Genomic DNA, 26,839 nt, shown 5'->3' with positions numbered 1-26,839 from the left:
TTAGAAAGTTGAAAAAAGCGGCTTTTATTTACAGCTGTATTGCACAAATTAGCACAGAAAATTTCAGTGCAAAATACAAAAAGATACATTTAACAAACAAACAAACAAACAAACAAAAAAATTATCATTGTGCTACAAATGTACTGGGTCCTGGGTGGCGTCAGATCGGGCAATGCGGGTGTTCAGTGCAACAGGACTGAAGAGACTCAGTCAGAGGTCCAGTGAGAAATACACAGGTTGGCCTGAAATCCATGGATTTCCCTCAGAAAAAAAAAAAGGTTTGTTCTTAGAGGGCTAAAGAACGGGAATGCTGATAGAATCCTTCAGCAAAGGCAGAGAACGAAAACGTGGAACATGACACAACGCACAATAGCATTGAAAAACGAGGTCTTTGGTTTGAGTGGTAAACCTGGAACGGTAGACAAGCTAAACATTATCATTTTGGCAAAGAGAAACAATCTAACTGATATACAAACAAATTCATATGATAACAGGGCCAAGTGGAATATCTAACCGACAGATTTTTTACACACACCTTATATATTTATTTCTTAAACTTTCAGCAATACCTTTCATGGTTGGTAGTCAACACATCAGTTCATATTTACTTAATTCTTTGCATCTAAAAATACATCATTATTACACCAACATACTTGACGACTCGTCCTGAGCCTTGTGCATTGATTACTGGAATACTGGGACAATGGTATAAAAAAAAAAAAGTAAAGCCAGGAGAAGAACCAGTAAGCTGAAGTAAAGATGGAAGACCGGTTTGTTCAAGAAATCTACACAGGTGTATTTCCCTTAGTCCCTGAGGCTGGTTAAAGGCCAATTAGACAAGCCAGTTTGTAAGACGCGGGGTAAGGCGGGTGTTGAACAGTGATTGTAATGTGTGCACGACTAGTGGATATGGGCAATTAACTAGCACACCGTGTCCTAACCAGCCGCGACGGCGACACGCGACGATTGTCTTTTAGAAACGGTTTCTATTTTTCTGCGACGTCGCACTGGAACAACAAACACAAAGTGTGGCAATGATAATCTCAGGTACTGTTTATGTGCTTTATTTAATGTTTAAAGCGTGTAATGTGACTTTGAATATCATTTAGTGCTCCAGCTTTGTAGCTGTAAAAGCATCAATGGATAATTCACCTCAGATCTTGAAATTAAACAAATGGAAACAAGAACGTTCAAACTGTGAACAAACAGTGTAGCCTATTCTTTGACAAAGATTGTTTTAGTAACTCAGTAGCCTATGTATTTTTAATGTTTAAATGGTGTAATATTTGTAAATTTGATTATGTAGCTATTTAGTCATTTTCTTGCGAGTGCCGTCAAGATTACGCGAGACTCCGCCCACACGCTGTTCTGATTGGCTGTGGGTTTTGATTGATTTTAACGCATCTCGCAGTCGCGTCGCGTCTAGTGTGGACAGACAAATTATTTGTCGCTGGAATCTTATCGCATCGCGTCTGGTTAGGACACGGTGTAAGGGTTGCACATTCATTCCCAAGTTTGGTGTAATAAAAAAATCCTGCTTTATCACCATTGCGCTCTTGAACAAGGCACTTCAATGCATTTTTTTTTTTTTTTTTTTTTTTTACGTGCATGATCACTTTGGGAGAACATCAAATGACTAAACGATAAAATCCACATAACCCCTTGACCTAAACTAGATTCACAAGGCATAAGCACAATCTGTTGGAACATTAATGGAAACTTTTGCTCTTGTTTCCCATTTCTAATTTCCAATCTAACAAAACGTAAATACCAAATGTGGAATGTTTCCAACGTTAAAATAACAAAAACGTCCATGTTAGTTACACATACTCACTACCTTTGCCTGTCAAATGAGATTTATTTTTTACTGGTATTCACTTACATAAAATAATTAATATACTGGTCTAGTACCTGAAGATGTTTGTCAGACCTTTTCACATGACTCCTCTCTAAACACTATTGTAATGCGACACTTTGACCTTTGCATGAAAAGCATTGCAGACAGAGTACTGGCAAAGCGGAAAATAGTGAAAGTAAACAAAAGGCTTGATGCATATTTGAGCCTGTAACCGGAAAATTACATGCAAAACGTATATTCACAAAACGTTACGGCTCAAGATGCAAAGGTCAGCTGCAAAAAGGGTTAGAGTTGAAATTGTTTGAAATTTGAATATTACATTATAGGCAAGGACGTATCAATGGGTATACCTATAGGTGCGGTTACGTTAGCAAAATGTCTATTGTTAATAGTGTTGCTTACAGAGAATTCACTTTCGAACCAAGCAGCTTTCTGTCAGTCAAAGCAGTGAATTTGTATGACCAACTATTTCGTCCTTGCACGAAACTCCCGAACATGTGGTTTCCTATTGAAATGACTGGGCAATGGTAAATGCAACCGCACTTTAAGGTTGCGCCCTCTTGGAAAATAATATTTTTGTCATTTTTGTCATTTTTTCTTTGCTCCAGTGCAAAATTATAGCAGAGGTTTCTTCCAAATGGTTGCGTCAGCAGCAATGCACTTAGATGGGAAGTAGCAGCTAAACTGTAACTTTTAGTAGTGCTTACTTGCCAATGTCTGCCTTTAAGCAAAACAGTATGGACTACTGAGTGAATGTCATATCACATAATTAATATTCATGAGCCAATAATTTGTCCCTCCCCCTTGTACTAACTTACGATGCTAAATCTGCATGGAAAGCAGCAAGAGATAATGCGGTAACTTGGTGCTTCATAGACTTCAGTTTTTTAGGAATTGTTGACACGAGTCATGTGAAAAGGCCTTTCATTATTTGGCTTCAAAGTAAAGATGTATTCTTAACTAGGAAGCCAATGTCAAATCCACAAAAGACTGGCTAAAGTTAATTCATCGTGCAAGTGGTTTTTGACTAAATAGGTAAAATCTTGTTGATTTTTTTCGGTCATGTTTTCTCAAATCTCAAATTAAATTTTCTGTTATGGGATTATTATATCATATTTAATCTGATTTGTATAGACTACGCAGACCAAACGCAAGTGCAAATTTGGAGCCAATGAACACGTTACGGAACCAATAATGTCCACGCTTGACCGACTAACGTCCACGTTCATGAAAATAAAAACAAAGATGTACAAATTAAATACAGTGAAAAATAAATATAAAAGCCATGAAGAAAAAAGACAAGGTAAAAGACAATAAAGGAGAGACATGTCAAGGGCGAACAGGCAATGAAGGCACGGTTTCCACACTACGTATGAGGTTTATGTGTAACAAAAACCTCCACGTTTAAGTCTTGTCAACACAGCATCTAATGGCTCAGCTTTCCATGTGAACGCAGGAAACTCTGCTGTGAGTCAGTCTATGGATGGCCGAGGGTTCCCAATTAATATATCCGTCCAGATCTGCACACATCCCGACAGGTCCAAAGCTGTACGCCGAAACCCGGAGAGGTTGTGGAAGAGCAGCACTGCTGTTATCCCTTATTATGTACATATATATACAGTCGGGGGGGGGGGGGGGGGGGGGGGGGGGGGGGGGTTGTACGCTGCTACACGTTTGCTGCTGGGCATTCAATGTGTCAATCATCTTCTTCGCAGGAAAAACTGTACTAGACGTCCGATCAGGTCGTTCATCCACATAACGATGATGTGGTCATTGGGAGGGTGCAGCTGGGCCACGTTGTTCCCGCCCGGACCACGCTGTTAGGATGAAAGAGAAACAAGGTATTTAAATGAGAATCAGAGGAATAGTACATATCTTCAAATAGACAAATTGCAAATCAGAATAGAGACTAGCATTTTAGCATTTCCGGTTCCATCGTCCTGAAGTCAGTGTTGTTTTTTTATAATGGGTTTTTGGTTATACGTCTAAAATAAGGCCTGTGGTGAACACAAGATCAAGATATTTTCATGTTTTATTCTATGACATAAAATACATCAGTAATACGTCTGATCAGTAAAATCAGCTTTTACGTGTCTTGAAAAAGGCAGGTAAACTCAACTACTCACTAGTTCGCTTTCACAGCCTCGTTGTGTTTATAATTGTGCTCTTGCAAACTTTCAGGTTTGTGTAGTTCGTTTATAGCCTATGTTTAGCTTTTCGCTTTTGCCGATTGTGTCATTTGTGAAGACTATCATGATGAACAAAATGTGTAAGAATCAAAAACGTTTGCAATAATCCAAAAGCCAATGGAAAAATCCTATTGGGTTTTTGTCGAGGGAAACCGGGTTGGAAACTGCAGCGCTCTATTGCATTTGTTGGTATTTTTATAAAAGTGGTGTTTTAATATCTGTGATGTTGCTAAATTGGCATGCTGGAAGTATAGTACACTAACTCTTGATGTTGCATCTATCCTGTAAATTCAACACATTTGGTAAATGCTAAAATCATTTTTAGCAAAGGGGCTGATTTTAGATCGCAATGCTAAATGCTCCAAGTTTACCTGACTAGCTGACCCGTGCCTAATGTAGATACAGGCACATGCATATCAGTGCACGTACGCACATTGAAATAATTCTGACTCATATCTGCTAATCTTTACGGTTAAGAGCCGCCCAGGTAAGTCCTTCAGCTTATATCGAGACACTGTGCACCATGTTGACACATAAAATACCATGTTGAGACCTTGATGCTTTGAAGGATTTACAGTCTCTTTACGGCGATGAGATCTACAACAAATGCAATACAGGAACTAGCAGCTGACAGGTTATCCGGTGAGCTCTGAGTCGAGTTAGATTTGGCAGCGGTTGACCTGAACCAGGTGGCCTCTTTTTGGCCCGTATCTCAGCACTCGCGTTCACCCGGCGTGCTGAATGACTGCGATAAGCAGCGGGGGCATTTCCCCCAGGAGACTGGCAGGAACTCGTGAGGAAACACACTCTACAAGTCTGAAAAACTGAGGAGAAAAAAAGCCTTTCCTGTAGAGAATGAAAGGAGGATGAAAAACACCAGGCCTGGGCGTCTCCCCTCACCTCCAGGATAATAATCTACAGACCCAACGATCTCAAAACTGGGAGAATCTCATAAAAAACATGTCTGTGGTATTTCACCCCACAATCCAAAGAAAAATATTTCAATGTTTTAGATGAAACAATTTATGGGAGGAGAGCATTTAAATGAATCATTCAAGGTGATTTACTAAGGTTTGCGCTTGTCAATTTACTGTTATTTGCGCCATTATTTACCGACCCACAAAAAAAGCATGTCTTAAAACTTTCCACTGCAATCTACGCATTTTTGAAAAAAATTTTTTTAAATAATAAATAATATATATATATAATGAATTTTATATTAATATAAACTAAAATATATAAATGTTATCTTAATATTATTTTAGATATTTATTTTCTGTTATATTTATACAAAAAAAAATACATGCATAATATAATTTCTTCTGGCTTTGGGGTAAAATATGGCCCATTTTTAACCCATTTTAGATTCCCTTTGCTATCGCACACACGTACATTAATTAAATCGCTAAATCAAGGCAGGTGTGTGTCTATGAATACAATGGGCCTGCAGCATGTGGTCTAAATCAGCCCCTGTCATAAAACACTTTCTTTACAAACAAATGCAGAGAGTGGAAAAAAACCTTTTAATTCAGTAAAAGCCCTGCCAAAAATCACAACGTGCCCAAGGAGGGATTGTGTATTCAGCCAGAGGAAACAGGTGAGGAGGAAGTGGACTGAAATGGAGGAAGATTTCACTCTGTGTGTGTGTGTGCGTGTGCATGTGCATGTCTGTGAGAGAGTGTGTGTGTGTGTGTGTGGTTATACAAGAGAATCATGAGTCAGTACAGTGACTGCAGCTCTCAAACTGAATGTACTTCAAAGAGAAAGACTTGTTTCAAATGCTGAATATTTTCACTTGACTTTCAACTTGAACGTGAGTCAATGCTAAACCATGCAATTCAACGACTTCCACAACAAAACAACTCATGAGGTCATTGAGTTTAGTTGAACCAAATTCAAAGGGCATTTCAGAGAGGAAGCTGTACCGCATTTTAAACCTGAAGGAAATTTAATCTGAAATACTACGGTTAACGTAATGGGTTTTTTAATGGCGATTAGTGATAACGAGAGTAGGACTGTCATTGCACAATATAAGTTGTGCATATCAAGCGCACCTGTAGTGCGATTAACATGCATACTTGCTAAAAGAAGCTGAGCTACTATTACATTATAGGTCTGTTAGGCTATGTCTACATTAATCTGGATACATTGGCGTTTTCATTTCAAAAGCTCTCTGTTCACACTAGCGTTTCAAGTGCTTTCCAAAAGTTTCTCGTCCACACTGATGCATTGGAAAACGCTTAAATCATCTAACTGCGCATGCATAAATCGTAATAAAAACTCACTGAGATGATACTTAAGAGACCAGACATAAAATTCTCACACTGTTTATCTGGCACAATCATTTTATAAGCAAAATATCTTATTATCTGGCACAATCATTTTATAAGCAAAATATCTTACCGCTTACTGTTCGTATTTTCTAATACCTCCCTTTTCACAGTCCACACAACAACACAGAAATGTCACTTTCAAATTTATCCACTTGGTTGAGGGGGGAAAAGCTAAATGTTCACAGGATGCAAACACTGGACGAAAGGCCAAAATGTGGAAAGAGAGATGTCTGGATTAGTGTAGCATAGCCTTAGTCCGCATTTGCAAAAAACCACTGGCACAATTTCAATCAAAATTAAAAGCACGCACTTGACATCTAAAAGGACATATTATTGAATCAACCAATTAGGAATCAGAGTTTGAACTTTCCATTTTTAAATTTGGAGGGAGATTTAATGCTTCTATTAACCCTTTGACACACACACCACCGGATCACACCAGTGTGATTAGAATGTTCAGTGTGTCATGTGATCAACTGCTAAATTTAAATTCAAATCTGCTTTTGCACTTTGGCTGGCACCGAGCCATCTAGATCTAGATTGTGTCTAGATTGTTAATTGTTTTCAACCATATAAAGTTTATTTTTCAGACATTAAAATTCACACAAGTACTTGTAAAAACACTCACTAATGTCGATGGAAGTGGCAATAATGATCCTTTCAATGTGTTTTATTTAAATCAGATACACACTCTGTAGGTAACTATAAAGTTTACTCTATTCTTCTCCTATTTCACAGGCCATTTACTTTCATATCTTTCAGGAGAAGTGGTTGAATTTGCATTGCCTATTGCCAATTATAAATCCCACCGACATGATCAAGATGTTTAAATGGCAAAATACATTTACTTAACACATATTTGAACATCAGAATATCAGAAATGTCACAATACAGTTAACAAGTTAGTGAATACTTTGAATAAAGAGGAAAAATTCAATAAAACCAACGTATTAGTCATACAGCAGTGTGTCATGTGTCGCGCCATGAAAATAATAAGGCGATGCATTCTAAAATAACGCCTAAAAACTCACGCCAAGGGCTAGAATATTATAAACTTAAGTGTGAAAGGGTTAACTGCACACAGATATCAGCCAATATGAACATCCTCAAACAGCCAAATGCCGTCATATTTATTCGTCTATCACTAGTTTACCGTTGCTGAATATTTTCACTTGACTTTCAACTTGAACGCGAGTCAACGCTAAACCATGCAATTCAACGACTTCCACAACAAAACAACTCCTGAGGTCATTGAGTTTAGTTTAACCAAATTCAAAGGGCATTTCAGAGAGGAAGCTGTACCGCATTTTAAACCTGAAGGAAATTTTATCTGAAATGCTACGTTTACTGTAATAGTTTTTTAATGGCAATTAGTGATAACAAGAGAGTAGGACTCTCATTGCACAATATAAGTTGTGCATATCAAGCGCACAATGCATAGGCCAGCTGTAGTGCGATTAACATGCATACTTGGAAAAAAACTCACGCCAAGGGCTCAGCTAGAATATTATAAACTTAAGTGTGAAAGGGTTACCTGCACACAGATATCAGCCAATATGAACATCCTCAAACAGCCAAATGCCATCATATTGGTCTATCACTAGTTTACATAACCGTTCGTATTGTTGTTACGAAAGAGCAGTTTTGCATGCACAACACAAGCAGGTCAAGAAAAGGCTCTTGGTTGTGATGTGGTAAGCGCGTCTTCAAAACCAGCGTGACACTGCAGATCGAGTAAAATGACAGGGGCGCATCCCTCTAATCAAGCACAATTAGCTTATGCGCCGCAGCGGAAAAACACAGACTTATTTACTATTTCAGCCTGGTTTGAGTCGACACAGATCGGCGCTCGTCTCCTCCATCTGGGATCAATTCGTCACTGTTAGCTTTAAAAACAATCTTGACACAAAAGATGGGTGTTTATCTAGTTTGCTATCTGTAGTGGGACAGGGGGGGGGGCAAACAGGGAGACCGTACGAGAGTAAAAGAGTGGCATCCCTGACTCATCTCGCATGGACAAAGGAGTCTGGCGTGGCAATAAACCCGGTGACCACATGCAAGAAAAACAGAGCTGCCACAACTCAACAAAGCCAGAGCACAGCAAAACAATCCTCACAGACTAGCGAGCTGCTAATGCATTCACAGATGGCTGCTCCGCTATTGCCAGAGCTGGTAAAAACCAATGTAATACAACACAAGCGCATGTGCTTTCAGTTTACGTGGAGGAATAGCATGTGACAAACTCACGAAATAGAAAACCATAGAGAACAAAGAAACTACACCTAATTAGCTGCATGTCAGCCTGCAGTTGCACTGTCAAGTTGTAAGATGGGATATATATTTATAGAATCAGTGTATGCAATAAAAACAATAGGGAAAAGTGCAAACAGATGCAGGAGAAGGAGAATTATGGGACATCACAAATCAAAACTTTACAATAAGGTTCCATTTGTTAACAACAACATGAACAGCAGGATTTATTTGATCTTAGTTCATGTTAATTTAAACATTTACTATCTTAAAATCCAAAGTTGTATGTTAATATTATGTAACGGACCTGAGCTAACATGGACTAACAATGCATTTTTATAAATACTGCAACAAATGTATTGCCAACTAAATGTAATGTTAACAAATGGGATCTTATTACAAAATGTACATTAAAAATCATATAATAATACTTGCAATGCATGTTACTGGTCTTGATTCCTCAGGGCACAATAACTGGAAGCAGTTTTACATCATCTGACTTTCTAAAAATTGCATCTAATTCACATCCTAAAACGTCTTCCGGAGTTTTAATTTTTAATTTAGCACCCAAGTGCACAACATATTAAATGCACTGTACTTGCACGATAATTTTCATCCACATCATATTAAATATAACGTCTATCCTGACTAAAGGCCCGGTCACACCAAGAACGATAACTATAAAGATAACTAGATTAGCGTCCACACCAGCAGACAATAACATTCTGTTTATTATAAATGTGCTCTGCAGTTTTATCATCTGCTGCTTCAAATTGCTCGAGCTCTTTAAAATCAGGTGGATTTATGATCGGCTGTGTTTTTATTGTATTGGAAAAAAGGGCGGGTCAACCTGTCACTCACATGAGACCGACCAATAGCAAACCACAACTATCTAATCGACTCCCCATGGACAAAACCAAGTCCCGTCCTACATTCTTCCCTGTTCTTGTAGAGAAGAAACGACTATCGCACCTTCCGTTTCATGCCGACTTGGTGTGAGCAGGCCTTAAGGTCAATTGAAGCATCACAATGACTCGTTTCAGGAGGGACAGTCGAGTTTCTTCTGACTTACTGGTAGTCACTCACACAGCACAAACCCTCAGGGAGACAGTAAGTTTGCAGCATGCTCGGACATAAACGCATGCAATCATCTCCTGAGAGGTAGCCGCATGACTCAATAGAAACTTTATCAGCTACAATGCACTAGACTGTTCCATTTCTCCAGGGAAGAGGCTTGCAACAAAAGAGCATTGATGCAAAGAGCTGACAAAGGTCCGTCATGTGCGATTTTGCAGGGCGAGATGCAGACATTAGCGGGGCTGGAACAACAAGCGCGCTCTGTGGCCAGACATCTGCTCTGCATTAGAGCGCTGCTTACTAACAGAGTGCTAGCATGTCACACTAGCACTCCTCAATCGGTGCTGGTGTGCCGAGAGCCAACCCTGGAGAAGTGCTGAGGAGAGGGAACGATCTGGAAACAGACTTTATAACACTGCACATCGAGGACAATTATAGGGTCTCCAACAAATCCCAGCTGAAGTTTTTGATTATGTTTCTATTTATGAGAGGAACTCGAACTGAAAGCTCACACGGGTTTCTTGCGCCGCTGCATTTAATAAACAAGACTGCCAAAAAGAGATTTGATTGCTCATGCTTTCTTAATTTAGTTTTTATTAGTGGCATGCATTATTATTAATATTCCTCTTAGTGTTAAATATTTGAATAAAGCCCTAATAGTAAGTATCAGATGTTATTAGACACATAACTCGTACTGACTGAATTGCTTTTTGAATAGAAGAGGTGTGATATTACTTTTCAAAGTGATTGACAAGACCTGTCAAATTTAATCAATACAACTAATAACTCCATGGGCAGTTTATAGTGTGAATACACATTTTTCTAGTTATTCTAGATTTTAAGTTCTAAAATGTTTTAGAAATCGTGAGTAAAATTTATTTTCAGTTCTCTTGGTTCATTTGGTCTGGACCAAGAAATCGAAATAAAACATTTAGTCCTGGTTCGCTTAGCATTCACACTGTCATTTTTGACACTGAATCTAAAAGATCTAAAAAAAAATGGCTTTTATAGCATGCGTAGCGTAGCATAGCATGCGTAGCCTACATATGATGGTATTCACAGGGGGGCAGGGTTTCATAAAATATTGAAGCTTCCCCGGGCACCGCCATTGATTAGCGGACCATCACCTGCTGTTAGCATTCCATTGACCATTCATTTTGGCGTCACTTTGACAGCGAATAACTTTACATCTGAGGCGTTTAAAGACTCCATTTGTCCATTATTTATTTCTAAAGAAACACGAAAATGTATAAAAGGCTCCATTACCTTGTATCTTACGTTATGGCCCCGTAGATGCAGTTTTTGTAAAAATTGGCTAACGATTGCGTCATAACCACACGACTCTCTGTCGCACAGTAGAGAGATTACCGTATGGACAGGAGGAGAAGCTCGCGCGCAATCGCGGGGACGTGGAGGCAAAATGACAAAGTAATTAATCAGAATACTTAGCAAAAGTTGCTCCTGCTCCTGGCTCATGGACAGCTCCTACTCACACTCTCCGTCTCTGCAAGTTTCGGAAGGGAATGATTCAGATTTCTCTTGGCACAGCTACTAGAAGACAGACGTCACATCTACGTCGTCAAGCTCAGTTTGAGTCTGCGCAGTATGCTCAGCCATCAGGAAGTGAGAGCTTCTAATTGACTTCACTTTTCTCCATTGAAACCTATGGGGGTCGCTGTGTCCAGTTTATATACTGTCTATGGGTATTCAGACCAGGAGTCAAAACAGCGGCAGGAATCCCTCCATCACACACTCATACAAAGATCTGCTGCGGTGAGACGCGGTTCTGATGCCTGTACTGAACTGTGATGGGCAACATCACGACTATATGACGAGAAAAAACAGGTGTGCGTGAGCATTCTGTCTCGGTTTAGGGTGACATCTTGTGACATCATGTCCTGTTTTTGGTTCGTTTACATGTCTTTGGTCCGTGTTGCATTCATATTTCATTCGATCCACATCAGAGTTTGTTTGTAAGTGGGCCGAGACCCATGTTTTCAGCGTCTCGATCCACTTGTTTGGTGCACAGATGGCAGCGTTCACACTTATTCGAATGAACCGCACTAACAGAGCAATCGCACCAGAGTTTGTTTTAATCAAAAACAAACATGCCAAGTGTGAACACAGCCTTAAAATCCATTATCAGGAAATCATGAAAAAAAAACTGGGGCCTTCAACTATTGTTGTGGAAAAGGGGGGGACGCTGGAGTCAAAGAGTTTGAGAACCACTGATCTACATCACAGTTTACTTGTTACACTCTATCAGCCATTTAGCAACACCCAAGCAACTCGCAGGCAAGAACCATTCATATTTTATTCAGTTTATCATCAAGCCAAGATTGCATGGAATTTTGTTAAATCTGAAGTTTCAGAAATATGGAAATACTGCAGTTCATTGATAGTTTCTCCAATCATCCATTCCAAAATGTGCTTTATAGATGTCAAACAAACATGGTCTAAATAAATAAACGAACACACAGGAGCGTCAAAACAAACTCCTGAAGTGACATCACAGACGCATGAGAAGAGAAATAAACAAAAGTGTGGAGTCCAACCCCTCCATTTAGATGCTGGCAGGCCGGTTCCTCTCTGACCCTGACTGTGAGCGACTCTCGCTCGGCCCGAGTGCGTCTCTGTGGCGCTGAGGAGACTGACCCGCTGCATAATTAGAGCCCAGAGCTTAACCGCAGGGTAAACATAATGAAGCTGAGCTGTCCCAGACACACATACAGCTCTCTGCCATGCAACCCTCCCTCTGTCCCTCTTTTTTCTTCTCTCTTTTCAGATGACCCCTCGGCCTATTAGAAACTCCACCAGGGCTATTAGTCTGAGTCTTGAACAGAAGTGGGCGGTTTAGGGGGGGTTGGGATGAATTCTGCTCCTCCCGAGATTCTTCTGAAACACTGTTGTCACGCACACAGTCCTGTAATGTAAGGACTGCTTGTTGTGATTCATTAAATGCGTCTCATATTCGAATGAACGTCTTATACTTTGCTTCAAGATTACTTTAAAGTTTCGCGTGCTTTTAACATACAAAATAGCCAAAATCATACACCTGCTGCTGTACTTCCAAAGGGGCCTCAAGATGACTTGAACAGGTTTTAAAATAAGACTTAGGCTACTAAACAACGCAATTCCAAAAAAAGGCAGATGAGAGTAGACATTTCTGATTCAAGTTGTAGAAGACAGCCGGATCATTTCCATACTGACCAACACAATCTACCAAGAGCAACGCAAATTAGCATCTGGTTTAAGACATGGGGCGGTAAATAATGGCATTATTAGTAAATTGACGAGCGCAAACCTTAGTAAAACACCTAGCATGATTCATTTAAATACTCTCCAGCGCAAAAAAACAACAAAAAATCAAGACATTTCAACTTTTTCTTCTTTCAAGAACCTGAATTCATACAGTCATTATAATAAGAACTATTTTGGCCAAACTTAATTCAAAAACGTGAAAATTTTAATGCAAAATATATTTTTTCCAGAGTAGAACCTCCCTTTTTTTGCTAAAGGGCCTTCTAGGGTCCGACAACCCAGGGATCTCCTCTGACAAGGCTACAGGGTGTGTCTGGGCAAACATGACAAATCCAGGAACAATGAATCACTCCCGCACTGATGAATCAAGAGCACTTGTTTACAGTAAATGTGTCACTCAACATTCTATAAGAATATCTCTCGCTGACGTCATGCGATTGCTCTGGAAGGATATCACTTTAAGTGAAGAAATAACAACAACAAAAAATTGCCACCGGCAGAATGAAGCATTGGACATAGTTTAACAATCAGATGAATAACAAATCACATTCACACTAGCAGGAAAGAAATTAATATTTTCATTCAGCAAGGATGCTGAAAATTCAGCTTTGTCATCGCAGGAATAAAATATATTTTGAAATATATTACAAAAGAAAACAGTTGACTTAAATTGCAATAAAATGTCACAATATTGTGTATTTTTTGATCAAATAAATGCATAACAGACTTTTCAAAAGAATCATACCGACCCCAAACTTTTAAATGGTGATGCATTCAGAAAATAAATAAAGGTAACATGAAGTAGATGTTGTTGCATACCTCTAAAACTTATTGTTAGACTTCAGTTCAAATACAATCCAAAGTATGAGCAATAAATAGTGACTGTTGCCTTAACAAACACCACTAATAAATGTGGCGTTGAGCGGTTTATGAGCACGTCTGGACTCTTGCCTACAGATAAATCTTTCAAGAGGTTTGCAGGTCTTGCTCACTTAAACAATGACTAAGGTAATTTTACGCAGCAATAATCAAACAATGATAGCCAGGGTAGATAAGTTTCTATTTGCATAGTGAGCTCACAGAGACAGCCTCAATCAAAACTCCTACAGAGAGCGACTACAAGAAACTATTCTTCCAGAGTCATACCAACTTAATATCCTCAAAGAAGTTTGTACATCTACAACTAGCCAAGAAGCGATCATAAGTTAAGGCCTGACACAACATAATAAACACAAATACTGCCAGACAGAACCTTGTCCAACTGGACGGCTGCCCAAACAGGAAGCATGATACTGTATTGGAGTCAAAGAGGTGAAAGGCTATAACTCTTCAACGGAGGTATCAATTATCTCAGATTTAACCCCTAAAAAACCAGAATCTTATCAGAACCAGTAACGTCATGTGTTTGCATGTTCATATAGATAATCAAAGGTGGACATTCTGTACTTGCGCGGCGATATTTGCATAAGGAATACATTACACAACTTATAACATCGTAACATGAGTCAGCACTTCAACTTGTATAAACATTAATTTCTTATCTAACAAGGCCATATCTATATGACATCAGAAAATGTATTAATTGCTCATTAATGCGTAGTAAATAAATTGCGAATAATAAAGTGCAATCACATTTACTGTTGGTCTGCGATTGAAATTTCAATATGAATCTGTGCTTTTGAGAGTTTAGCGTGATGGTAAAACTCGTGTTCATGTTGTTCACGCGAAATCGCCATGATGACCAACAAAAAAGCTACTGGTTTGAAGGTGACTTTTGTGTGAGCTGTGCTTCACACATCGCTACGCTTTTGGCAACAGACAAAGGACATTTTTCACACACAAAAGTGTACTTAAGTATTGCTAAAGCTAATTTCATATCCCTTTTATGGGCATCCTCCTCCTCTCTCACACACACACACACAAAAAAAAAAGTTTAATAAAATATAATTTTAATAAAATATCCGAAAGAAAAAGTGGGACTCCATAGAAGGACTATAAATCCCTTAATTAATAACAGTTACTACTGTTTGTATAGCAGGGTTTCTGCAGGTTTTTAAGACCTTTTTGAGATCAAGTAAAGAAAATTTAAGGAATAAACTGAAGGGAATACAATACGCAATATGTTTTCTAAATGTAAATGTCTAGGGAGAAACACAATGATTTGTATTAGAAACCCTTAGAGTCTTCCAACAGATATCTATTACTTTACAAAAAAGTCCCTTGAAAACCTTTGCTCTCAACCACTAGAATATGTAAATATCTTTTACGGTATCTTTATCTGATCACAGTGCTGTTCTTTCTAAGTATTTTTCTTGTTTTCCAGTGCAATTGTCTATAGATGCATTTGCTGGAGATGCAAAATGACATAAGATGTGAAGTCTTGGTTTTTGTGAAATTGATCAAAATGAAGCGAGTTTATGATTAAAACAAGAACAAATATGCCAATGGGCTCAGAAAAATCAACTTAATTCAAAAGAAAGTTCGCATAACTCGTTGACAAGTTTTGTTATGTTTTAAGCATAAATAATTCAGTTTGTTCAAATTTTCAAGACTTCATTTTACATGAGCATCTAAGTCATTGTATCAAAGAAGTATAGATATGTGTATTGAAAAAGAGGACAAAAATACTGAGGAAGGAATGCCATGACTATGAATTTAAGACTTTCTGCTCTGATTTAAGTCCTTAATTTGTGTTAGGGCAAATTAAGACCCGCAGAAACCCTGTGTCGTCTAGTAATGGGCAATGGCATCAAGAAAGACAAAGGGTTCAAAAAACAAAGTGTGAACACCATATGAGCCTTGATCCTCTATGAAGAACCTTGATTTCTTGACTGGTGCTGGAGTGATGCAACATTAAGAAATACAAGTTATGAAAATAAAGCTCCCTTCACAGCGGTGGAGTAAACATTTCCCTCATTAACGCCCTGATCTGCAGAGACTTGTGATTCTGCTTTCGTATGTGCGCTCCCCTCAGCAACACCTGATTGAAACTGATATGAGAGGGGGCGGCTTCCAAAACACAAACTCAAACTGGCTCCCCTGGACAGACAAAGCGAGTGAAATCGATACTCTCTAGTGAGTGAAAATATTTCATTTTTAAATCTAGACTAAAAACACATCTCTCTAACCTGTCATACTATCAATTTATATGATTTAAATCAGTTAAATGATTGCTAGGCTGCATAAATTAGGTCAACCGAACCTTGGAACACTGCCTACAACACCTGATGTTACATCGTAAGAAGAATGGCATCTGCGCTGTCTTGTTTATCCCGAGGTAACTGTAATCAGCCGGAACCGGGAACACTTCTTCCTACGACACCCGATGTACTTGTTACATCGTAAGAAGAATGGCATCTACGCTAATGTAAGTCTGTCCGTCTCATCCTTATCCTGAGGTTACCGTAGTCAGCCGGATCCGGTCCATATCCAGATCAGATGTGGACCTGCACCTAGACACGACCCCAACGTAGCCCTGAACGTCAGCCGAGATCCTGTCAACTAGACAATCCCCTCGTCACAGATCCTCAGCAGAGACCACAAGAACCAGACCGGTCCTCCGCACAGACCCTATGGCCAGCTTCGGCTCCATACCAGCGTGATGAATCTGATCTTCAAGCAAAAGGAACTGGATGAATATCTGAATGCTACCGATCCTGATCTGAATTCTGACTTGTGATGCAGTCCGAATCATAATCGCACCGTGTTTGTTCGTTGGCCAGAGGAAAACTGAAGCTTGGTTTCTCCCAAATTTCTCCATTCTGTCACTTGCGGAGTTTGGGTTCCTCTGGCTTGCTTGGTTGGGGACACTTAATATTCCACAATATTATTGATCTGACTGTATAGCCCCTTTCACACAGAGATTCCGGAAAATACACGGATAAAGTGACACGGGATTTGACCCGGGTTCGTTCGATTTTGGTTCATTCACACTGCCAGTGATTTTCCGGAATCAGAGAGTGCGTTCACACACAACACGTAAAAATCCCGTAAAGACACGTGACATACGTGACATGTAATGTCTCAGCAGCGTCTTTAGTTTGCTGATGAGCTGCGATTTCTCTCATGAGAAACCACACTTGTGCATTTTTTGCTCTGATTCGATCATAAACTTGCGCATTTACGTACCGTTTCACAGCTGGCGAACGACCCCGGCTTCAGCGTCATCACTACGACACGGCATTATTACGGCTTTTGCTCACACAGCGCGCGTTCCGGGACTGAACACGGTAATGTTACTAGGTCCCCAACCCGGCATCGATGCCGGCATCATTCCCGGGTCGTGTTTGCGTTCACACAGAAGGCGTTCTGCCAATTTCCCGGCAATTTGCTGGGATCGTCGCGCTGTGTGAAAGGGGCTCATGAGAACTGAACTGAACTGGAAGATGACATCATTTTTTTGCAGAACTGCTTTATAGATGAAATGAACTAGTTTAATAATTGATGATTTTTTTACAACGGAACTGAATCAACACTGAACTGACTTCGGCTGAACAACAGCCGAAATGCATCATTTTCCTGTTGTCACTGTAAAGCTGCTTTGAAACGATCTGTATTGTGTAAAGGGCAGTATAAATAAAGGTGTCTTGACTCGACATCATCGTCGATCTCCTGCGCTTGATCCTACGGTGTCACACTAGGACCTTAATATTACCCACCCCTTGACAGTACAGGCGGTTGAACTCGTCTCCGATGCGCCGCAGCTCCTGAGCGACCGTCGTCTCTGGCCGCATGGCTCCAACAGGATCTGCCATCTGCGCGTGCTGAGGGCTATGTTCGGCGAACCATACCTCTGAGGAACACAACGAAAGGCAAGTTTAAGACACTCTAAAGGCCTGTACACAACAAGAATGATAACTATATTAGCATAACTATATTAGCATCCACACCAGTACACAATATTCTAAGCGTGCACTTCTCTCGTTACAGCAGGATGGATTCTGATTGGCTGTCAATGTTTTTATCGTTCATCAGCTGGATACAATCGTTCTGAAAGTGATATTGTTCTGACAATATTGTTCCCCTGTGCCGTTATCGTTATAGCTGTGTTGTGAACTCTGCTATTCTTTAATATTGAGAATGATTTTTAGAACTATCAATTTTTGTTATCTTTTTAGTTATCGTCGTTGGTGTGAACGGGCATATATATATATATATACGAACAAAAATTTACATCACAAATTTTTATATGCATTGATATACTTAACACGAAATACTTTTATTTTTCATTTAAAGGGATTTAAAAACTAAATATTATAATGAAAGTTCCCTTTTGACTTAAAACAATGTCCAAAATAAAGCTAGGTCTAACACAAATAAATGTTTTATTTTTTATGTAAAGTTCTTTGCAATACAACAGGAATGATTTGTCTAAATTTGGATTAAAGATTACAAAAACAAAAAAATGCACAGAATCTACTTTTTTCTAACAAACACCTTCTCTCGTATATTGCATGGCATCCTCTGATGCAAACAACCACCTCTGCAACCTCTGGTTTAGTTTTTCCACGGCCAGTAGCATGATTTAACATTTGCCAACAGCTTCTGTCAGTGGTAAGACAGTAGCTGAACGACTGAGGTTATTATGAGGCTAAACACTAATATCACCCAAATTCTGCCTGAACTCAAATTGATCTCCAGCTATGACTCAAGCGAGAAGCCGTTTGACTGTTATTTCTCATGCTCAATCATATTAGGACCATTGGATACTCATTTCCTTTCACAACTCCGCTAGACCTGTTCGAGTTGAACCAGACAATATCTAAATATCACTTTAAGTTTTAGTCAACACTTTCACCTCATTCTCTTGTGCCTTTAAATTACTACCCAGAGCCAGCAACAACATCTCAAACGAGGACAAATTTTGATCTAAATCAGTATCGCAGTAGTCAAATTGAATGCATGCTCTATTCTGGTTTCGTTAATCACGGCATCTTCATTTATTTTTGGACCGAACATAACACGTCTGACCCACAAGAGGTCCACAAAAAAGGGCACAAAGTTCATGCGTGTAAATTCAAGACCTTGTGCCAAAACAATGCAGCAGCTAAAGGTATAAACAAGAGCCACTGGTAGAGGAACTCTCCTGTCGAGCGAGCAACAGATGAGAGTCTTGATAAGTTATTGTTGTTTCTCTTCGCCATTAAGAGTGGCTACAGGAAGACAATTATCGCCATCTCATATCTCCTGGCTCTCAATAGGGAAAACAGAGATGGTTGGATCTCATGTCTAGCCTTCACAAAAGACTGGCTAGTCTATTTTGACTGCGTGCACTAAGGCTGATTCTCTGACTGCCTTATTGAGGCCTCGTTGACAGTGAAGGTAAACAAGAAGACAACAGGCAAATCAGCTTACTCCATCAGAGGCATTATGAGAAGATGTGTCTCAGGTGTATTGGGTTTGCAAGATGTTGTGAATTGACCAAGCAGGCCTTTCACAAACACACACACAAAAATAGTCCAAGCCCAAAATGGCTAAACACTAAGCTTTTAATGGTCTTAACTACAATGCATTACTTAAAAAGCCATTGCTGTCTCAGAGAAAAATCAAAAAGCCAGAATGAAGTTTTTGGCAGATTATGGAAAGTTGCGTGTGGATTGATGAATCACAATGAATCATGAGTTGCACGGTGATTCTCCAGAGCAGGGTTTTTGAAAATCTGCTGAGGAATATAATAATAAATGCATTCACTGTGAAAAGTAATTGAATGCTTTGAAGTAGAGGAGAATATTGCAGAATGGTTTGCTTCCCACAAATGAAAAGTTGTTATCTAATGAGGAATGATCAACGAGACAATGTTCCTGCCCAAACTGTAAAGACAACCAAGAAGTGGCTTGAGAACAAGTCCATCAGGCTCACGGTTTGGCCCGGTCAGAGTCCAGATTTGAACCCTATACGTGAATATTTGGTCTCATATATTAAACTCAAACGAACTGGGAGACATTTTTCATGAACTGTTTGAAGCCATTACCATTGAGTGGAACAATACTGACTCCTGTAAAAAGCTGTCTGAGAGTTCATCTACAGTATTTGTGCAATTCTTGCTGATTTCTTAACCAGTGATTTGGAATTAATGGTTAAGAACATTAAAAGACCACTAAATATTTTGATTTAGCCCTTTTCTTTGTTTTTGCCCAGGAGTGTATAGACTTCAGAATGCATGTGCACTTATTTGCACTAACACACCCTCCTAATGCAGTGACATTTTTTATCTTAACAGAAAGGAAATTCAGATTATTCCTTTTAGAGAAGCTGTCACAAAGATAAATGAGCCGACTTGGCTTTAGGCAGATATGTCCTTCTTCAAAATGAGAAGATCATGCTTTCTGGAAGAGATTCTCAAGACAAGTGCACTGCCAAGCATTGAAACACTATGCTTATCACTGTGCTAATGTAGAAAACTGAGAGCCAAGTTAAACATCCAAAGCTTTTAAATGGATTACATTAATAAACAGTGAGTTGTGACAATATTCATATTTTGATGCACATTTACTTGTACTATCTTTCACTGTTTATTGTGAGGGTTTTTCTTAAATGGATAGTTCACTCAGAAATAAAAAATTCTGTCATCATTTACTCACCCCTTATGTTGTTCCAAACCTGTATGAATTTCTTTCTTCTGCTGAACACAAAATAATATATTTTAAAGAATGTCGGCAATCAAACAGTTGATGGTAGCCATTGACTTCCATAGTATTATTATTTTATTTTTTCTACTATGGAAGTCAATGGCTACCGTCAACTGTCTGGTTACCAGCAACATTCTTCGAAATATCTTCTTTTTAGTTCCAACAGAAGAAAGAAACCCATACAGGTTTGGGACAACATAAGGGTGAGTAAATGATGACAGAATTTTCATTTTTTGGGTGAACTGACCCTTTAACCTTAACAGATCCAGGGATATTTGAACTAATTTAAATATTTTTAAGGAAAATCTGTTTTATATACCTGTCCACGGACCCCATGATAGTCCCAAAACCAAATAGTCCCTTGTCCTAGGGAATAAAATCAGAAATGGTAATAGATAATAATAATACAAATATATAATAATGTCCTTTTTTTTACTTGAAGCCCCATAAATGATCAATAATCATAAATAATTAATCATTTTGTCAAAATTTTAGAACGCGCGTGTAGAATGCTCAGTCACACCAGGGCGGGAAAATGCACTCGTCTGCTTTGATATTTAGATCTGCAATAATCAAATTCTTAACGGACTAACCCACTGAAAAAATGCCTCGCTATCCGTCGCGTCAGGCGTCAGTATTGCGTTTACACATCACAAAATGTTGCCCTTTTTTTCGTCAGGGGGCTCTTACCATCATTTTGGTCATCTTGCGCTTCGGAAATATTAGGCATTAGAGGGGAACCTGGCACAGAATCGCTGTCGACGGAAAAATAGCCACTAGAGGACCTGGAGAAGGTTCTGTACATCTGTGACCTCGATTGGTGACTATTCGACATGGAAATCCCTCCCCTTAACGGGTCCCCATCGCTCGGCTGAGGGAAGTCAAAGTGCTCGCCGCCGGTGCTCTCTCCGATTCCCCGCGAGGCCGGGTCATTGGGCAGCGTTTGCTCTCTGCAGAACAAACAAAACACTCGTTACTGTCTTTTGCAAGCGTTTCGAAGAGGAATTGTGTGGGTTGTTGTTAAGGGGCTTAGAATTTCCCGTCTATTTCGTGGGGATTAACATGCGTTTGAAAACTTAGCTTGCAGCGAACTCTATAAAGTGGCAACCCGGTGAAGTGCGTCACAAACGAGCTCCACTTCAACTTCCTATTTCTTCCTTACAGCAAAACAGTCTACATTTTTGGGATAAAACTCTATAACGCGCGAAGCGATCGTGTGAAACTGTAACTTCACTTCGAAATTGTACTCCGAACTCGCGCTGTAGCGGAATGTACACGCATTCATCTTTCTTTGTTTCCAACTTATCTAGAGAGGTTTATTATGTCTGGCTTTTTAAAATGAAAACACATCCCTGTAGAGTTCTCACTGTAAACCAAGTAAACATTGTCAGTCACGCCGGCTTGGACAAACATCGAAGCAGCAACAATGACAAAACAGCGACACATGTATAAAAGAGGCTACAAAACAAATAGAAGCCAAAATAGAACAAACTCCCTGTCATGCTGTTGTTGTGTCACTTACCGCTATATTTGTTGCTCTTGCAATTGTCAGTCACTACTTGATACCGATACGAAGCCAAGCAAACTTTACTGTCTGTTCAGTAGACGCGCGAGTCCTATCTAAACACGCGCGCGACTAGATCGCGATTTTTTTTTTTTTTCGGTTTTCTTTATTTCTAGCTTTGATGTCATTTGTCAGCGAACTGCAAAGTCAGCATTTTACTGACAGTAATGCATGTTGTACTGTACGAGGGGGAGTTTGACGCAACTAGATTGCGATGCCTTTATTTGTTATTTAGTTTCACTTGTCAGCGATCCGTAATGCTCAGTATTTTACGGCCAGTATAGGCTATTGTACGAGTTTTTTCGCGATTTATTTTCACCGAAATAGAGCGGCGGCGAAACAATATCGTGCGCACCAAAACAAAAGTTTCCTATTAATAGGAGCGCGTCGACGCCTCCAAGTGTTCAGGCAAGCAGACAATAGCGCAAACTTATGCGAGTATCAATCTAAACAGACCGACAGACTGAGACGATCGTGAAAGAAACACGATCGTAAATAAAAACACGCATCGCACAGCACATTCCAAATTACCATATTTTCCTGCCAGGAACATTTCGAGGCTTATTTCGAAAGTAAAACGCGAATAAATACAGCTTTTACTTTAGTAGGTACTAGGTAGGGTATAACTATAGAGCTTTAACAACAACCGCGGGTTTTATCGTATTTACACGTTTATTTTGAGTGGATAACGGCAAAGAAAACAAAGCAAACAGGTGCCTATCGTTATCCATTGCAAAACACAGTTGAATTATTCAGCCTGGCTAAATGTCAACACGGAATGGCCACTGAGGGGAGTGGACTCGTCTACTACATCTCAACTTTTGTTGTCTTTGAGACATTGTTTAGCTGGACACTACAGGCGACCAGACAGCGCGCATCTGAAGTTTCGCTTTTTTTCATTTGCCGCCGCGCGCAACTTAAGTGTTTTGTGCGTTATGCTTCGCCAGAATAAAACCTCATCGCGGATAATAAAGCAGTGCGGACTTGATAAATAAACAAAGCAATACCCCAATTTCACCCATTTTGGGAGGTTTTAAATCACGGCGATCAAATGTTAAGACGCGTATATTAAAAACGTATAGTCCTTTTTGAAAGACGATCTTACTGTTGAATTATGCAGAAAAAAGCGCAATAAAGTTGCCTTAAAGCCGGCATTCAACGATACCCCAGTATGAACTCACCTGGACGTGTCAGACATATCCGCTTAGGCATAAACGCGTTAGCGCATTGTGTTAACGATGAACACGACAACAAAACGAAGGGTCAATTTACAAATATCCAGAGATTAAAAAAAAAAAAAAAAAAAAAAAGTTATTAAAGAAAAAAAAGTACAATTCCAATCTCAGACAATCGATGCCTCTAAAACTCTCGATGATTTTGCTTCCTTTGGAGCAGTTGTCATATAAGATCCTGTTTTTGTAAATTGTCCACAGGATTGTTTTGGAGTGTGTCTTTTGTCTCGGTCGGTTTTAAGTGCACTTCCTCGCCAAGGCTCAGTCTCGTGCGTCTGCTGTGCGCTGCAAGTTGTTCTGAACTCTATTTACTGAAGTGAATACACAGTAGAAGCAGAGTAGCCTCAAGCCACGCCCACTGGGGGGATGGGCTTCTAATGGTCAAGCCCACAGATTCATCACATCACAAGCTCCAGCCTCCAAATGTACACAAACACTTTAGATTAAACTAGAACAAAAGCACTATAGTTCTTCTTTCGCAAGGACTATAGTCTCCCCTGTGGTATATTTCATGTACAATCTGATTGAATAATATTTGATCACAAGTGTCATGCAAAAGCACTAGTTCTTCTTTTGCATGGGCTAGACTCCTCTGTGGTGTATTTCATGTAGGCTACAGTCTGGTTGAATAATGTTTGATCACAAGTGTCAGAAGTCACAATGCTAAGGGTAATTTTCAAACAATGTAAAGCTGCATGCAATACAAGCTATAGGCTTACAATTGCAATGCTAAACCTTTGGTATGCATTTCATTCTGTTATTAATAAAATGATGGTTCACTGTTTGTGACAATATTACAACATTTACATAAAACACAAACAAATAGGAAAATAGCTCAAGTGTTCCAACAGTCACCCAAAACCTGGAAAAATCAGGGAATGTAACAATTTATTTGCAAAACATTAAGGAATCTCCATGTTGCTGTAAACAAACTGATGTTTTTTTGTGCATTAACAGAATAATGATATATAAGATAATAGGTAATTTGGTCTAAACTAAATGTACAACTGTATCATAAATGGACATCCCTTTAAAGACCCTGACTGAGCAGCTTATACCTAAACTAGAACCTTTTTATGACTCAAATGGTCAATAAAGGTAAAATTGTGGCAGTTTATAGTGGCATTAAAAAACATAGCAGCAGTAATATATCATTGTCTTTCTAATTAAACATTTTATGTGTACAACATTGTCACTAAATAATATGTGTACAATTTTGGCATAAATATTCAATAACTGTGCCATGTGATGACTAATTACATTCAGGCTCTTCTTAAGAAAGTGTGTAAACTGCCTCTTGGCACTGCTCACCTGTAAAACTAAACCAACACAGTTTATTACGCAGTTAGAGCTCAGATCAAGGCTATCGGAGCTCCTCTATAAGTGCAAGATGTTCGGCATTTGGATCGTTTTGACTCAGGTTTGGCTGGTGTTCATCCCTACTTCCTATTGTAAATCGATTAGGCTAAAATCACTAAAGCATTGAAAAACAGTAAGACAATGTGCAACTCGTACAGCTAAAATTCCCTTTTTCATACGCACACGTTATTAAAAGGACAAGAATAAGTAGTGTCGTCGAGGCCTTGGCCATTAGCAGAAAGTTCTGTTTTGGCACAAAACATGATGCTTAATCACAAAACTTCCTGTGCATTTACCAACTCCAATTAGTCCTTTCCTCTCTCACCCAAACATGCAAAGCTGTTCCAAACCGAACAGGCCAGCTATCTGAAATCACTCAATCGTCTTCCATGTCCTCATAAAGCCAGGGTCACGCGCTCAGAGCTTAGACAGATACTGTGGCTGCGAGTAGAAGGCCCATTCGGCCTTGGGGTTTGGGACCCCAGCGATGGGAGCCTGGATGCAGCAGGACGGGATGTTGAAGTCATCGACCACCTTCAGCGCATCATCCTTCACTGATCTGCACAGCTCCAAAAGCTTCAAAACAAGCAGACCACAATCACATGAGTGTTAATGCAGCCATTACACAATGATATCATTATACAAATATACGCTCAGACCAAAGCCGGTGATGCTTTCCCAATGAGAAACCGCCGACACAATGCACAATAAATTGCACAATTTTTTATTCATGTCTGCAACACAAATGGTGAGTGACGTGGGATGTTGCAAAAGTTGAATGCTTTGGGTTGGGGATTTGAACAAACCCCTTTTACCCGAAGTATGATCAATAGCAAACACAGCTAATGACACTTGACACCAGTGTAAACAAATAGAGAAAACTCTGAAGGTACCAGCAGAAAGTTTTCAAAAACTGTAAGACACTGCACATTTAGCACGAAACATTTAACCCTCACATTACCCTCTATATCAGCGCCCTCTGGTGGGTATTAATAAAGCAGAAATTGATACACACTTTTTAACTTCCATTTGTACACAGCTACATCAGATGAGCTTTGTGTGTGGTGTAGTATGAGTCATTCATGTGTGAGAACACATTCAGACTGTCATGTCAGGGTCAAGAGCCTCAGCTGAGACCATTACAGATCATCCCAGTGTGAAAAAACTGCAGAACCACAGCATGCTGGGTCAGATGACATACAGACAGTACAAAACCCACGTATTGCTGTATTTACTGTAATATTGAGCCTTGGTTTTGACGTATTGCTGTATTTACTGTAATATTGAGCCTTGGTTTTGACTTATTGCTGTATTTACTGTAATATTGAGCCTTGGTTTTGTGCTGTATCTCTTGTGGTGCCATGTAATAGACTTGTATATTATATAATAGACTTATACTATGGAATAATTCTTCAAATCATACTGCATATTGAGGAGAGGTGTGCTAGTAGTTCAATCAGGGGAAAATTACACAGATTTACACTACCGATTAAAAGTTTGGGATTGGTAAATGTTTTGAAAGAAGTCTTTTATCCTCAACAAGGCTGACTTTATTTGATCAAAAATTGTGAAATATTATTACACTTTTAAAATAACTGTTTTCTATGTGAATTTATTTTATAATGTTATTTATTCCTGTGATCAAAGCTGAATTTTCAGAATCATTACAGCGTCACATGATCCTTGCGCAAGTTTTAAATAGTGTGCTAAATAAAAGAAATTATACAAAAAGTTACAATGTCTAAATAAAAAACTTCCCTTAAAGATAAATAAACATATGCACATTTCAACCTAGAATTTTGATGTACGATGAACAATAAAAAAATAAATGTATATGTTATTTGTAAAATGTTTATTTACATATAATAGGAAAGTACTTGCTAAAAACATTAAAAGTGATTAAATGATAAGATTTAAAGAGGGGTCATTCACAATCCCACTATTCTGAATCCAAGAATGATTAAATTGCGATCACTGCGTCCTTGATGAGGTGTTGTGGCCTCAGACATCCTGCGTGAGTCACAGAACCTGCAGTTTTCTCCCACATCGCCTGACAAAGAGTTAATTTATCGTCCTGACACTTTGGCT

General features: G+C 39.2%; 2 protein-coding genes across 5 annotated transcripts in view; both read right to left on the bottom strand.

The window, feature by feature from the left end:
* bcl2l11 (BCL2 like 11) lies at window positions 1-23,778 on the bottom strand. 3 transcript variants are annotated; one of them, XM_084390540.1, is made up of 5 exons: window positions 23,342-23,778; window positions 21,287-21,546; window positions 20,916-20,962; window positions 17,627-17,760; window positions 1-3,675 (listed from the first exon to the last, which is right to left on the bottom strand). In XM_084390540.1, the coding sequence occupies exons 1-5, from the start codon at window positions 23,356-23,358 to the stop codon at window positions 3,606-3,608; spliced, it is 528 nt and encodes a 175-aa protein (XP_084246666.1). In that variant the 5' UTR covers window positions 23,359-23,778; the 3' UTR covers window positions 1-3,605. The 3 variants fall into 3 exon arrangements, with proteins under 3 accessions (XP_084246666.1, XP_084246665.1, XP_084246667.1); XM_084390539.1 differs by lacking the exon at window positions 20,916-20,962; XM_084390541.1 differs by lacking the exons at window positions 1-3,675; window positions 20,916-20,962 and adding an exon at window positions 15,775-16,575.
* Window positions 23,779-24,185: 407 nt separating this feature from the next.
* acoxl (acyl-CoA oxidase-like) overlaps window positions 24,186-26,839 on the bottom strand; it is a 49,892-nt gene continuing 47,238 nt past the window's right edge. Inside the window, exon 18 of one of the 2 annotated variants that reach the window (XM_084390537.1) lies at window positions 24,186-25,327. In XM_084390537.1, the coding sequence (XP_084246663.1) occupies window positions 25,169-25,327 (159 nt within the window). In that variant the 3' untranslated portion in view covers window positions 24,186-25,168. The remainder of the gene's footprint in view (window positions 25,328-26,839) is intronic. The other variant, XM_084390536.1, reaches the window with a different exon arrangement.

The sequence above is a fragment of the Rutilus rutilus genome, assembly GCF_951802725.1.
Source record: "Rutilus rutilus genome assembly, chromosome: 20".
Taxonomy (NCBI): Eukaryota; Metazoa; Chordata; class Actinopteri; order Cypriniformes; family Leuciscidae; genus Rutilus; species Rutilus rutilus.
The sequence above is the reverse complement of the archived record's forward strand: the minus strand, read 5'-3'. Positions and strand labels throughout refer to the sequence as shown.